This window comes from Crassostrea angulata, chromosome 1 (genome assembly GCF_025612915.1).
Source record: "Crassostrea angulata isolate pt1a10 chromosome 1, ASM2561291v2, whole genome shotgun sequence".
Classification (NCBI taxonomy): Eukaryota; Metazoa; Mollusca; class Bivalvia; order Ostreida; family Ostreidae; genus Magallana; species Magallana angulata.
The window spans coordinates 31,826,831-31,841,977 of NC_069111.1; the positions used below are offsets into that span (position 1 = coordinate 31,826,831).

Genomic DNA, 15,147 nt, shown 5'->3' on the forward strand with positions numbered 1-15,147 from the left:
TGATATAAAAAGGACCCAAGCATGCTTCAGAACATCACTTCTCAAGTATAACCTTATCAACAACAGCAATAATGCCAGAGGAACCGGCTTCCGTAACAAAAGTTATCAGCTCTACTTTGAAAAAACTTCGGTACGGAGGAAAGAGTAAATCCCGGAAAGAATTGGAAAGTGGTAAAATGGAACCCGGAAAAGTCATCCAGAGACAGGAGATTGAGCTGCAGAGATGCTGGGAGGGAAAGCTGGTCTTCCTTCTTCACAACGTCTTCACCAAGAAGGCAAGCCTTGATTTCGCGCATAATAGCAACAGTCATCCCACAAAACCATTTCATACGTCTGTGTGAAAGAACGGTTTTCGTGTGTGTGATATTGTGCTTTAGTTTATATCTTAAACCAATGATTCTTTCATTCTTTGAACTCAAAATGATAGTTTGAATGATATGTTAAGAAATAATATAACCTAATTCTTATATCTATTTGTAGGAATGCTTGCAGTTGATCAAGGAATCTGAAATGAGAGGTTTCAGTCCTGCTATGATCCATACTGCTGATGGAAAGTAAGTATGACATCTTTCCTGGAAAATGTGTTTCTAGAATGTGGATAAGTACATAGACAGTGTACACTGTGTGCCTGAAATAATGTTTAATCCAATAACTATGATTATATGTCTATACATGATAAAGATTTTAGTCAACTAAGTTGAGCTCTGAATAAGTTATGAATGATAATTTTGCAGAGAAATTACAAAGACTGACACAAGAAACAATTACCACAACTTCCTGGATTCTGTGGAGGAAATGGAGAAAATACAGAAGAGATTGAGACCATACATTCCAGAACTTTGGCGAAATCACAAAATAGTAGGACTGAACGAAAGGTAACAAAACAGAAAAGTATTCTTCTGCACGTATATATTTTGAACCAAATTAAAATCTTGCTAATCTGATGAATGTCGTTTGGAACTTTTAAATGTATTATTTGAATATCATGCATTTCGGTATGAAATATAAGAAAACTTTGAAATACTAGTATACAGTAGATAAACGTATGTTATAGAAGTAAATTTTTCATTTAGACTTCGTGTTCAGCGCTACGACTCAGGAGAGTACTTCAAGCCTCACTTCGATGCCGGATTTCGCAGAGAAAATGGCGAGAAAAGTTTCCTAAGTGTGCAGATTTTTCTAAACGATGTAAGGAAACGTTGATGCTGTTTTTTAATGTTAATTTATCATTGACTATATGTCTGTGCCAAAAACTAATCATAAAGTATTACTGTACACGGTAATTCTTATCTGTAACAATGTTCTAATTTGTTTGCAGGACTTTCTAGGAGGCGACACAACGTTTTTAGACCTTGAAGAATCCGAGAGAATTGAAGTGGAACCCAGAACAGGTGAGCATTTTTTTTTTACTAAATATAGATTATCTTGTACAAATATTGAAACGTATGTATAAACTGAAAACGAAAAAAAGTCACAGGAGCACAAGAGTTTTGGGCAAATTATTTTTCGTAAAATCAAAATATTTATTTTATTCAACAATTAACAGACATTTACTTGATTTTTACGATGTCAACTTTCCAAAGAATTATACATTAAACGTTTCGAAATTTCTTCGATATAGGTTCAGTTCTAATCTACCAACACGACATCTTACATGAAGATTCGGCCGTCCTTTCCGGAAGGAAGTACGCACTCCGTACCGACGTCATGTACTCCGCAGAAAAGGTGGAGGACGAAAAAGAGCTCAGGCGACTGAGGAAAAACGACAAGGGAAAATTCGGGATGTTTATGTGAAAAATCGTCACTATACAAGATACTTTTTTCGATAATATTGTGTCCCACTTCTGGTTTCACTTTGCAGCCAGCATCACTTCATTGACATGTACCCAAAGCTTTGGCTTCGAGTGCACTTTATCATTAGTAGTCTTATCTATAGTGATTAGGTGTATCTTGTGAACACGCGCTTTTTTCATGTATGATTTTTTTATTGAGGTCTCTGTGTGATATGTGAGAATTCCCATTATATTTTCTTTTATATATACTAACGTTGTATATTTAATCTTTGTACAAAGAGAGATATTTATTGAAGTTTACTTCACTAATAAAAGCTGTAATTTGGTACCAGATTTTTTTTTTAATTCCAGTCAATGACAGTCTTAATTCGTCAGTCTGATAGCAAGCATTGCATTTTCTACATGAAAATGCATCCTTTTAAATCAGGCTTGGTCAGCTGACTAAATACACGTATAGGTATAATACAGTACAAATACAATACAAAAAATCTAAACGCGACTACCATACGTGCATGTATATAGTTCTAGATCTTTTTACCATACGTGCATGCATATAGTTCTAGATCTTCACTGTCGAAGACTGTTGTCAATCTGCTTGCATTTTTTTACTTCCAGGCAACAAATAATGCAAATTGATATAGACAGAATCAATTACTGAGTATGTTTCTGTCTGAATTAGACTGAGAGCCCAAATTTTGATAATTAGCTTCAAAAGAGAAAATGATAAAACCAAGAAAATCAATCATCAATGCCTATGGAATAGTCATCGTTTTTTAGATTTGCAAACAAACCCCTGTCAAGTTTAACATTTTCTCCATTTGATAAAAGTATTAATAAACATTTTTATTTACAAAAATGAAAAAGTGAAAAAAAGTTTCATTAAAGAAAAAAAATTAACACAAGTTGTTAGAAAATGGTAAAATAATTAAAGAATTAAGTAAACTAGTCTGTTAGGTCTATCAGCGTCCTCGGTTCCTTGACTTTCATTAAAGTCGGTTTTGACTCATTCTTCTTATCATATGGAGCAGACCTCTGCGATTTAGTTTGTCTTTTCCCCGACTCTTTGTCCAGTAAATATTTCCGTCGGTTTTGTAACGCTTCCCTAAGTCTGATCCACACAGTGTCCATTCTCTCGGAAAGCTGAGGAGCGAATGCCAATAAAGACCTGATAAACTGGTCCTTCTTGGCCACAGAAATTTCCCTCATTACAGGTGGGTTATCCCATATTTGGGCCGCCTGGGCAGCGTTACGGATAGCCAGTGATCCGAGATGCTGTGCTTCGTTTGGTTTACTGCGAATGCATTTTTTCTCGAGAAGGGCGTCTGCTTTGTACTTTTTTATCCTCTGCTTCTCTTCGACTGTAATATTAATGTTAGAAGACCGAACGATTTGATTTTGAGAAGCAATTTGAGCTGATTCTCCCATAGGTCCTGGTACCGTCTCAGATCTAGCTCCAGACAAGCGATCTTCTACAGAACTAGACACCACGTGGTGCATTAAGGGACTCCTGACTGGAGGTGGAAATGACTGAACTTCCGGTTGGGAAGAATGCGATACCCTACTTCCTGTTGCGCAAGAATAACCCGGTCTGGGAACGCTCTCCAACTTAATCTCTGGTGAAGTTGGTATTCTTGGATGTTCTCTTCGTGACTGATTGAAAAGTAACTGATGTTGTGATTTGTGAAGTTGATTTGTAGAAGGTACTGTAGAAAATCCTGCATTAACATTAGCACAGACATCAGAAATCTTAGTCGGGGAAACTGAATGCTGTGGGTTGCGTTGTGGTGCTTTTGTCGGAAGTTTAATTGCTGTACTATCCCTTTGGTTTTTACAAGATGAAGAAGTAGTGTTAGAGAATACTTTGTCGTGGATTCCCGTTTGAGTTTTGTGTTCTCGTATCATCTTTCGTATGATGAACCTGTCCTTAAATACAGAGAAGGCATCATGGATGTCTTCTTCACAAAACTGCACCAGCATTTCACCAGTTATCCCATTGTCTAAAAAATTTAGATATATGAAGGCCTGTTATGTCAGTAATAAAAGTTACGATAAGAAATGCTGAGAGAGAGAGAGAGAGAGAGAGAGAGAGAGGGAGAGAGAGAGAGAGAAAGAGAGAGAGAGAGAGAGAGAGAGAGAGAGAGAGAGAGAGAGAGATTTCAACCTCTGACACTTTGAGCTCCGCCTAGACTGATTCCACGTGCAGTTAGGTGATTACTTAACATGTTGGGGTCCAAATTATTAATTTGAAATCCGGACATGGTCATTACCGATTTCCTTAAGAAACTGTAAAATACAAAAGTACAATAATATCAAGAAAAGCATGTCAAAATCCATATATCAAACAAAATACATTTCATATGATTTGCTGATGATAAAGAGATATGTTTGTACTAAATGCACATATATATTCAACCCCCTGAACTCCTCAATAAACCTCGTTCCACCCCCTAAACTCTAAAAAATCTAAATTAATAAAGTCCTTCATAATTCAAAATAAGCATGACTTTTCGCGCCGCAATTACCTTTCGATCAAATTCCATTAATATTGAATGATCGTTCACGCTTTAAAAACTACACAAAAACTGATTACGCGCACGTTAATGGCCGAGCCTTCATCGACACAGCGAGTGTATGGCATGCTCAACATACACGGATGTCATTAAACTGCACACTTGTATTAGTGTTGTTCACTAGCATACCAATTTTCTCATCTTATATGCTAAAATTCATACTGACCTGAATTCGGCAAATCTTACTTCAAAAACAATAACGGAAGGCAATAACAATCTTTGTTCCTCTTTCCTCTTCCTCTTAATAGATTAATATGCATCCACTCCGGGGAAAAATCATTAAAAGTAATGGGAATCACGTGATCCATTACTAAGTAGATGAGTCGTCTGCTCTACATCCATTAAAGCGTTCCTGGTATAGAAATATCGATCTATACACGGGCACGGCATAGAAGATTGTTGAAACATATATTGCCGTAACTTGAATGGAATTGATGAATTTCTTTAAATATCCACTCTATGGGTGTAACATCAAATGAATACAGACAGACTTAAAATTGTACTCAGACGTTCAATTATTTCATGATACATGTATCAGTCATTGCAATGGCTGATCCATAGGGGGTTGGTCCGGGGGTTAATTCCCCACCATCCAAAACAAATGCTTTACAAATCACCGATTTTTAAGGATTACGTACAACATACCGTAATTCATTTCTTATAAACAAAACCCCATCGATATTTTAACGAAGTAAATACTCTCCTACTGTATAGCATCCGGTGTTGGTTTTTTTCCCCACTGAATTAACACGTGGAAAATTAAAAGTGAAATAAAGCAATATAGCGAAAAATTAAGACCCATGCACTAGGTATTTATTTTCTTCTCTACTTCTTAAAGATCGATTGTAGTTCATACACTTTAGAACTGGCAGGCTAGAAATCTACGCGATCGAGTAAAACGTTCGCGTATGAGTACACACATTCGTTTTACGTTCAAAAACAGCTCTGTCGAATGCACATTTGTATTGCTTAGCTAATTAAATTTCAGCAATAATTTAAGTACCTATAATACGTAAGTTTTACTTCGTATGATATCTTCTTTGTACTTTTGTGTTGACTTTGCGTGGATTATTTCTTGATCGATCAAAACTATAACTACATTGAGACCCCAAACTCCACGGATTTAAACGAACCGACCCCAGACCTCCAAGTCAGAGTTGTTGGTATATGTACAATAGTAAACTTCATATACCTGGAGAAATCAGCTACTCTATTCCTTCTCTGTGAAGGTATGGTCGACAGTATAATTGATATTTAAGGTGGTATGTGACATATTTTGACGTATTATTTATTGAAATAAAGAATAAAGTTAAGTATAATTTTATAAATACAGTGTAGTTTCTTTCCCAGAATTGTTACCTAAAAGCGTAGCACAGTCGGTTAGAGGTTTCACTACGAATTTGAAAGTCATGAGCTCGAATGGCGCTAGGGATTTTAAGATTTTTACCTTTCCAAACTTTTTTCATCTTCGCTAGCCAAGGGTTTTCGGTCCACTCTGCTCCCCATAAACCCTTGGCGGATTTCATTACGAAAACTCGGTGATGTGGTGGCGCTATCTAGCGAGCAACTTGAGTTGCGCCCCTTGCATATTTACATTTTAATCGAAATAAACAACGGGATATATACACACTACGGCATTAATACAACTTGAAAACATGTTGACTACCGAATATGGGAACATAATTAATGATGCTATTAAATACGAATTAAGTTATAACCCAGGGAAAGCACGGAATGTTTTATTCATAGTGTTTTGTAAGGACCTGTACTGGGAGCGAAAAAGTCACCGATTTATATGAAAACTTTCATGCCATAAAACCAGGTATCGATGTTGTGAATATTGCAAACCAAAGAAATTAAATAAAACAGAGCTCATTTAACCTTTTTAAAAAGCAATAACCATAAGCAGGAACGTATATACTAACGGGATAGGCAACTTCTACATTCGCCCTGTTTACTTCCCATGCTATCACGCGAGCCTTGACAAGTTTTTAGAACTTTGTGTAATCCCAGTAAAATATATACCTTAGTTTTTTAAAGCGACCTGGTTAGACCATCGTTGGGGAGGCACTGTACTCGAGAACTTGAGCCTCAACATGTTAAAAGCACCGAATGTTTTACCAAAGATCACACATGTGTTTTCTTTTAAAGTTTATATTTACACGCACTGCGATTGGATCAGCTACTCGCAGCTGCAGCCAATCATAAAACGGATCTTGTCACCGAGTTTTCGTAATGAAATCCGCCAAGGGTTTATGGGGAGCAAAGTGGACCGAAAACCCTTGGCTAGCGAAGATGAACTTTTTTAAAACTTTTTTTTTTAAAATGTGATTTGAGAATTCTAAACCGATGAAAGTATTTTATTTATAATGTACTTTAATCAACATTCATATCGACAGATATTCCATACCACCTATATAAAATTAAAAAAAATGTATTTTTAATAACTCTTTATGGATAATAAATTAATTAAATGAATCAAAGGCTTATGAAACTATGAAAAGTGTTTAATGATTTATGTATATGGTTTTTCATAGAGCTAGGAAGGAAGCAACATTGCAGAAAAAATAACATAACGCGCATTAGCGGGTTATGTTATTTCTTCTGCAATTCTAGCTGCTTTCTTATAGCTGCATGAAACACACACAAAACATCTTCGCTAGCCAAGTGTCCGATTCGTTTTTCTAATCTCCCCAAAAACGAATCGGACACTTGGCTAGCGAAGATGCACACAAAAATAATGATCGAAAATTCTGTTTTACAAAAATGCCATAAAAATGTTTTACATAAAAACCATAATGAACATGAGCAAATTTTTTTTAAACTTTCCTGATCTTGCATATACATTGCAGAAAAATTACACAACCCACTTAAATCTTTATCCATAATGATACCGAATATCACTTGATATTTCAACCCAAGTTTTCTCTAGAATTTTTGAATATTTACAGAGAAGAATCGTGTAACATTGATCAAATTTTGGTTTGGTTACCTTTGATCACTTCACTAAAATTAAAATTTATCGTATTTACAAGCGATATACTTAGCAATGCAACAATTCAGAGAAAGCAATGACTATGCTGATATACGATTCTTTTTATTTTCTTTTAAAAGGACTCAGAACCGATTTGAGCTCAAATTTAATTTTTTTGTCAAATATTGCGTCACAAGCAAGATACAGAGTTTGAAATTCTGTGTTTTGTAAACGAAGCTCGAGTCTGATTTTTGTTTACATGCGTGTTTTTTTGGAATAAGTTTAAATTAAACGTTTCTTTTTTCTGTTGATAATATTATTTATATAATAAATATATTTACCACGAGTCATTTTGTCAAAGGAAAGGTTATTCCTTACTTTACATTACTTGATAACAAATATAAGACACCATTTTTGTTTAAATAACGATAAAGTATTACCTCTGTATCTCTCTTATTACTTGACTTTTAAAATTGAATTTTTTGGTCAACCATTCATATCTAACCATTCAAAATGCACTAGTAATAAATTTAAGTCATTTTATTATATATACATAATTTCAAAACTGTCTAGGTCAATTTGATTTCTTTTCCTTATTTACTTTTTTTTTTAATGTATTCAATAACTATCCTCTGTATTATTAGATTCATTAGAATTTGATTCAATCCGTCATTAGAGTTTCTATGAGCCCGACGCATGTCAGTTAATTAGTTCGGGGTCGACATTCGTCGTGTCAACCCGGAAATAAAGCCAAGATGGCGACCATGGAAGAAGGTTTACGGTTGCACTACAGTATTAAATTCTACTATATATTCTTACCAAAATTGCACAACTTTACATACAGATTAAAAATTCAAAACGAACTTCTGGAAAAAATCCTCTTGACATCTTTTTAAACAACGCTTCATTTACAAGTTTCTAGCAAAATACACACGTGCATCCAGCAAGGCGTGCGACTTTGTTTACATCGAAGTTACACATGTGCTTGAAAATCAAGCCCGGGACTTTTCACCCCCCTCCAGAAACAACGCGCATCAAAAATTCAAATGACCTCGCATTATTACAAAACTGGGATAGTTAGACCTCTTACACATTGTTTTTCATCTCATAAAAAAAATCAGCTCCTGTCTCGAGCGGAACCGCCCCGGATTCAAAGGAAAATTCGGGAATTATTTTGGCTCAGCCATGTTTTGACGTGAACCTTCAGTGAAATACTGTTATGACACCTGCAATATAACTCATTTTTTGTTATCGCAAAATCAACATTAATAAATTGATTAATACTCATTGTGTTGTGTGACTAAAAAAAAATTATGAAGATATCTACTCATTTCAGAAAGTCATGAGCGATTTTTTAACACCACGGTGTACACGGTGGCCACTGATTTATGAAAATATGATCAAAGTTATACTGTATGCATTTACACGGTGTTTTGATATTCAGTGATTTTTTGGTTTTAAATTGACAAGTGATGTATGAAAATGTATAAAATGACGCAAATTAATTAATATCATGTGGACCCCAGAAATTATGTCGGCCAAAAATTCAATGACCCTGCCTCTGGGGGGTGGGGTAGAGAAAACGTCATTATTTCATACAATTTATGAAAATGGTGAGAACCTTTGTCCAAAATAGCACGGTATTGTTCTAATCTAACTAACATGAGTGATACATCTCAGCTTTTTTCCGCTTTCGTATCAATATTTCTCAATTTTGGACATAAATTGAGCATTTCTTACTGCAACACAAGGGCCTAAACAACCGATTTTATTTGATATTCACACCCCGTAGAATATTTTGTTGTTTACGACGATGAATACTACATCGTATTTGATCTGCTAAAAATTTTCCGGACAGTTTAGACGGTCCGATCTACTATAAATGGCTCATTGTTTTGAGGCAGTAGAACATTTCAGAGGAAATCTGGGCTAATTTTGTATGCATCATTAAAAGCAAAATAAGCGTGCTGCTGGCTACAAAACCCCATTGTTTGTCATTTTTCGTCTAAACACACTGATTTAACACCTAAAACACAGGTAAAACAATTTTTAACATTGCAAGCCCGTTTTCCTGCAGGTTGCACTACAGTATTAAATTCTACTATATATTCTTACCAAAATTGCACAACTTTACATACAGATTAAAAATTCAAAACGAACTTCTGGAAAAAATCCTCTTGACATCTTTTTAAACAACGCTTCATTTACAAGTTTCTAGCAAAATACACACGTGCATCCAGCAAGGCGTGCGACTTTGTTTACATCGAAGTTACACATGTGCTTGAAAATCAAGCCCGGGACTTTTCACCCCCCTCCAGAAACAACGCGCATCAAAAATTCAAATGACCTCGCATTATTACAAAACTGGGATAGTTAGACCTCTTACACATTGTTTTTCATCTCATAAAAAAAATCAGCTCCTGTCTCGAGCGGAACCGCCCCGGATTCAAAGGAAAATTCGGGAATTATTTTGGCTCAGCCATGTTTTGACGTGAACCTTCAGTGAAATACTGTTATGACACCTTACACTTGGAGAAAGGTTTGTTGATCAACAGTAGTATTATTTGCCACCAGAAGAAGTTTTTAATGAGAAACAAGATGTATAGCATATTCACAACATTGACCACGTGTGAAAATACGCGATTGCTCTTTTTAATATCTAGTCACATGAATGAAACTTGTGTGTTTTTTTAAAGGCCCTTCTTTTAACCACGACAGCGTTTTAAGTGTAAATTGTATGTATTACTTTTGATTATTTCAGATGTCAACAGAGCAATAGACCTTTTGGATGCACTTCAGAAAAGTAAGTTGAAGTTTTGTATCGTACAACTTGTATGCAATTTTTCGATAATAGTTGCATATTCATAATCTGATAATCTCTCTGAAAGGATTTATATTGTTTTCAATTTTGTTTCCATTAAAAAAAAGAAGTTTGTTCTATATTGTTATATTTTTGATGGATCAAAATATGTCAAATTTATGGTTACTGTCTTGATATATTGGCTATGTTGGATATAGAAAGAATGATCTTAATGTGACCAGGCTATGCTCAGGTCACAGTAAGAATTCGTCCCATATACTTGTAATGTAGCAGCCGCAAAGCAGATCAGCTTCGCTTCGATTTTAAGTCTGTTAAAAATAATCTGCAGAGGAAAAACTCATTTTTATACATTACAAACCTTTTTGAACATGCATATTTAGTTTAGTCCACAAAATATCCATTTAATGAGTCGTACCAAGGCATTTTGTTAAAATACGGTTTGAATTTGCCTGCCATTTTGTTGGAAATCGCACTCGGAATGTCTTGGATTTTATCGTTAACATGGCAACCATAAACAGCGAATTTTCAAACGTGATGTTAAAAGTGGAAGCGATTTCGTTGCAAAAACAGTTAATGTGGTATTATGGGATTATAAAAGAGCAACATTGTAGGCATTTGAGACCAATCATATGAAAATTGAGGCAAGATACAGCGCGATAAAAAAATTTTGTTTGCTACGAAGCGAGTATATGGGACAAATTCTACGTTAAACCGGGTCCGTAGGACATCTGTCATTTTAACGATAGAACATTCTATCTATATTGGATAGGATGGACATACTGGTATATGAGTGAAAGAGGGTTTGGCATGTTGAGGTCTTTGTAAGCTTTCGATCAATCTTATCCAAAAAAAAATAATGTCTTTTAGTTCAGTAAGTATGAAATGTTTTTGTTTTAAATCCTGCACCAAAATGTCACAATTGGTTGTATGAATAGGCTATTTTTGACAAAGATCAGTGCAGATCTGCGGTTGAAATTAAGTAGTCATAGCATGAACAATGCAATATGGACAGTACATCAATTTACCCAAAAGGACCCAAAGAAAATCATAAGATTCAAAAGCCTTGGAATTTATTTACAAATCGCGAAGCAAGGTGTAATGGTAACACATGTATATAAGAAAATTGGTGAAAAGTAAGAGTTGAATCAGGGTACTATGGGCTAAAAACAAAACAGAGAAGTATTCTTCTGCACGTATATATTTTGAACCAAATTAAAATCTTGCTAATCTGATGAATGTCATTTGGAACTTTTAAATGTATTGTTTTAATATCATACATTACGGTATAAAATATAAGAAAACTTTGAAATACTATATAGTATATAAACGTATGTGTGTATAGAAGTACGTTTTTCATTTAGACTTCGTGTTCAGCGCTACGACTCAGGAGAGTATTTCAAGCCTCACTTCGATGCCGGATTTCGCAGAGAAAATGGCGAGAAAAGTTTCCTAAGTGTGCAGATTTTCCTAAACGATGTAAGGAAACGTTGATGCTGCTTTTTAAAACGTTAATTTATCACTGGCCATATATCTGTGCAAAAATTAATCATAAAGTAATGCTGTACACGGTAATTCTTATCTGTAACAATGTTCTAATTTGTTTGCAGGACTTTCTAGGAGGCGACACAACGTTTTTAGACCTTGAAGAATCCGAGAGAATTGAAGTCGAACCCAGAACAGGTGAACATTTTTTTTAAATAAAAATTTGCTTGTACAAATATTGAAACGTATGTATAAACTGAAAACGAAAAGTGTTTTGGGCAAATTATTTCTCGTAAAATCAAATTACTTATTTTATTCAACAAATAACAGACATTTACTTAATTAAAAATTGATATTTACGATGTCAACTTTCCAAAGAACTATTTTTAAACACTTTGAAATTTCTTCGATATATAGGTTCAGTTCTGATCTACCAACACGACATCTTACACGAAGATTCGGCCGTCCTTTCCGGAAGGAAGTACGCACTCCGTACCGACGTCATGTACTCCGCAGAAAAGGTGGAGGACGAAAAAGAGCTCAGGCGACTCAGGAAAAACGACAAGGGAAAATTCGGGATGTTTATGTGAAAAATCTTCACTATACAAGATACTTTTTTCGATAATATTATGTCCCACTTTCAGTTTTACTTTGCAGCCAGCTTCACTTCATTGACATGTACCCAAAGCTTTGGCTTCGAGTGCACTTTATCATATAGTGATTAGGTGTATCTTGTGAACACGCGCTTTTTTCATGTGTGATTTTTTTTCTTATTTGAGGTCTCTGTGTGATATGTGAGAATTCCTATTATATTTTCCCTTATTTTATATAACGTTGTATATTTAATCTTTGTACAAAGAGAGATATTTATTGAAGACTTAGTCTTACTTTACTAATAAAAGCTGTAATTGGTATAAGAATTTTGTTTGTTTTAATTTGAGTCAATGACAGTCAAAATTAATCAGTCTGATAGCAAGCATTGCATTTTCTTCACGAAAAAATGCATCCTTTTAAATCAGGCTTGGTCAACTGACTAAATACACAGATAGGCATAATACAGTACAAATACAATACAAAAAATTCTAAACGTGCATGCAAAAAGTTCTAGATCTTTCACTGCCAAAGACTGTTATCAATTACATGCATTTTTTACTTCCAGGCAACAAATAATGCAAATTGATATAGACAGAATCAATTACAGAGTATGTATCTGAATTAGATTGAGAGCCCAAATTTTGATAATTAGCTTCAAAAGAGAAAATGATAAAACCAAGGAAATCAATCATCAATGCCTTATGAATATAGTCATTGTTTTTTTTTTTAGATTTGCAAACAAAAACCTGTCAAGTTTAACATTTTCTCCATTTGATAAAAGTATTAATAAACATTTTTATTTACAAAAATGAAAAAGTGAAAAAAAAGTTTCAATAAAGAAAAAAAATTAACACAAGTTGTTAGAAAATGGTAAAATAATTAAAGAATTAAGTAAACTAGTCTGTTAGGTCTATCAGCGTCCTCGGTTCCTTGACTTTCATTAAAGTCGGTTTTGACTCATTCTTCTTATCATATGGAGCAGACCTCTGCGATTTAGTTTGTCTTTTCCCCGACTCTTTGTCCAGTAAATATTTCCGTCGGTTTTGTAACGCTTCCCTAAGTCTGATCCACACAGTGTCCATTCTCTCGGAAAGCTGAGGAGCGAATGCCAATAAAGACCTGATAAACTGGTCCTTCTTGGCCACAGAAATTTCCCTCATTACAGGTGGGTTATCCCATATTTGGGCCGCCTGGGCAGCGTTACGGATAGCCAGTGATCCGAGATGCTGTGCTTCGTTTGGTTTACTGCGAATGCATTTTTTCTCGAGAAGGGCGTCTGCTTTGTACTTTTTTATCCTCTGCTTCTCTTCGACTGTAATATTAATGTTAGAAGACCGAACGATTTGATTTTGAGAAGCAATTTGAGCTGATTCTCCCATAGGTCCTGGTACCGTCTCAGATCTAGCTCCAGACAAGCGATCTTCTACAGAACTAGACACCACGTGGTGCATTAAGGGACTCCTGACTGGAGGTGGAAATGACTGAACTTCCGGTTGGGAAGAATGCGATACCCTACTTCCTGTTGCGCAAGAATAACCCGGTCTGGGAACGCTCTCCAACTTAATCTCTGGTGAAGTTGGTATTCTTGGATGTTCTCTTCGTGACTGATTGAAAAGTAACTGATGTTGTGATTTGTGAAGTTGATTTGTAGAAGGTACTGTAGAATATCCTGCATTAACATTAGCACAGACATCAGAAATCTTAGTCGGGGAAACTGAATGCTGTGGGTTGCGTTGTGGTGCTTTTGTCGGAAGTTTAATTGCTGTACTATCCCTTTGGTTTTTACAAGATGAAGAAGTAGTGTTAGAGAATACTTTGTCGTGGATTCCCGTTTGAGTTTTGTGTTCTCGTATCATCTTTCGTATGATGAACCTGTCCTTAAATACAGAGAAGGCATCATGGATGTCTTCTTCACAAAACTGCACCAGCATTTCACCAGTTATCCCATTGTCTAAAAAATTTAGATATAAGAAGGCCTGTTATGTCAGTAATAAAAGTTACGATAAGAAATGCTGAGAGAGAGAGAGAGAGAGAGAGAGAGAGAGAGAGAGAGAGAGAGAGAGAGAGAGATTTCAACCTCTGACACTTTGAGCTCCGCCTAGACTGATTCCACGTGCAGTTAGGTGATTACTTAACATGTTGGGGTCCAAATTATTAATTTGAAATCCGGACATGGTCATTACCGATTTCCTTAAGAAACTGTAAAATACAAAAGTACAATAATATGAAGAAAAGCATGTCAAAATCCATATATCAAACAAAATACATTTCATATGATTTGCTGATGATAAAGAGATATGTTTGTACTAAATGCACATATATATTCAACCCCCTGAACTCCTCAATAAACCTCGTTCCACCCCCTAAACTCTAAAAAATCTAAATTAATAAAGTCCTTCATAATTCAAAATAAGCATGACTTTTCGCGCCGCAATTACCTTTCGATCAAATTCCATTAATATTGAATGATCGTTCACGCTTTAAAAACTACACAAAAACTGATTACGCGCACGTTAATGGCCGAGCCTTCATCGACACAGCGAGTGTATGGCATGCTCAACATACACGGATGTCATTAAACTGCACACTTGTATTAGTGTTGTTCACTAGCATACCAATTTTCTCATCTTATATGCTAAAATTCATACTGACCTGAATTCGGCAAATCTTACTTCAAAAACAATAACGGAAGGCAATAACAATCTTTGTTCCTCTTTCCTCTTCCTCTTAATAGATTAATATGCATCCACTTCGAGGGAAAATCATTAAAAGTAATGGGAATCACGTGATCCATTACTAAGTAGATGAGTCGTCTGCTCTACATCCATTAAAGCGCGTTCCTGGTATAGAAATATCGATCTATACACGGGCACGGCATAGAAGATTGTTGAAACATATATTGCCGTAACTTGA

General features: G+C 35.3%; 3 protein-coding genes across 8 annotated transcripts; 1 reads left to right on the forward strand and 2 right to left on the reverse strand.

The window, feature by feature from the left end:
* On the forward strand, positions 1–12,539 carry LOC128179058 (uncharacterized). Of its 2 annotated transcripts, none has more exons than XM_052846561.1 (6): positions 1–275; positions 481–554; positions 735–875; positions 11,520–11,634; positions 11,766–11,838; positions 12,058–12,539. In XM_052846561.1, exons 1-6 carry the CDS (start codon positions 72–74, stop codon positions 12,228–12,230), a joined length of 780 nt encoding a protein of 259 aa, XP_052702521.1. In that variant the 5' UTR covers positions 1–71; the 3' UTR covers positions 12,231–12,539. The 2 variants fall into 2 exon arrangements, with proteins under 2 accessions (XP_052702521.1, XP_052702515.1); XM_052846555.1 differs by lacking the exons at positions 11,520–11,634; positions 11,766–11,838; positions 12,058–12,539 and adding exons at positions 1,074–1,188; positions 1,319–1,391; positions 1,622–2,481 and having other exon boundaries at positions 17–275.
* On the reverse strand, positions 2,619–4,772 carry LOC128179028 (uncharacterized). Of its 3 annotated transcripts, none has more exons than XM_052846503.1 (3): positions 4,550–4,772; positions 3,955–4,076; positions 2,619–3,790 (listed from the first exon to the last, which is right to left on the reverse strand). In XM_052846503.1, exons 1-3 carry the CDS (start codon positions 4,669–4,671, stop codon positions 2,736–2,738), a joined length of 1,299 nt encoding a protein of 432 aa, XP_052702463.1. In that variant the 5' UTR covers positions 4,672–4,772; the 3' UTR covers positions 2,619–2,735. The 3 variants fall into 3 exon arrangements, with proteins under 3 accessions (XP_052702463.1, XP_052702471.1, XP_052702480.1); XM_052846511.1 differs by having other exon boundaries at positions 4,530–4,628; XM_052846520.1 differs by lacking the exon at positions 4,550–4,772 and adding an exon at positions 4,316–4,483.
* Positions 12,540–12,554: 15 nt separating the features above from the next.
* LOC128179010 (uncharacterized) lies at positions 12,555–15,047 on the reverse strand. 3 transcript variants are annotated; one of them, XM_052846476.1, is made up of 3 exons: positions 14,907–15,047; positions 14,312–14,433; positions 12,555–14,185 (listed from the first exon to the last, which is right to left on the reverse strand). In XM_052846476.1, exons 1-3 carry the CDS (start codon positions 15,026–15,028, stop codon positions 13,131–13,133), a joined length of 1,299 nt encoding a protein of 432 aa, XP_052702436.1. In that variant the 5' UTR covers positions 15,029–15,047; the 3' UTR covers positions 12,555–13,130. The 3 variants fall into 3 exon arrangements, with proteins under 3 accessions (XP_052702436.1, XP_052702442.1, XP_052702450.1); XM_052846482.1 differs by having other exon boundaries at positions 14,887–15,038; XM_052846490.1 differs by lacking the exon at positions 14,907–15,047 and adding an exon at positions 14,673–14,837.
* Positions 15,048–15,147: the final 100 nt, after the last annotated feature.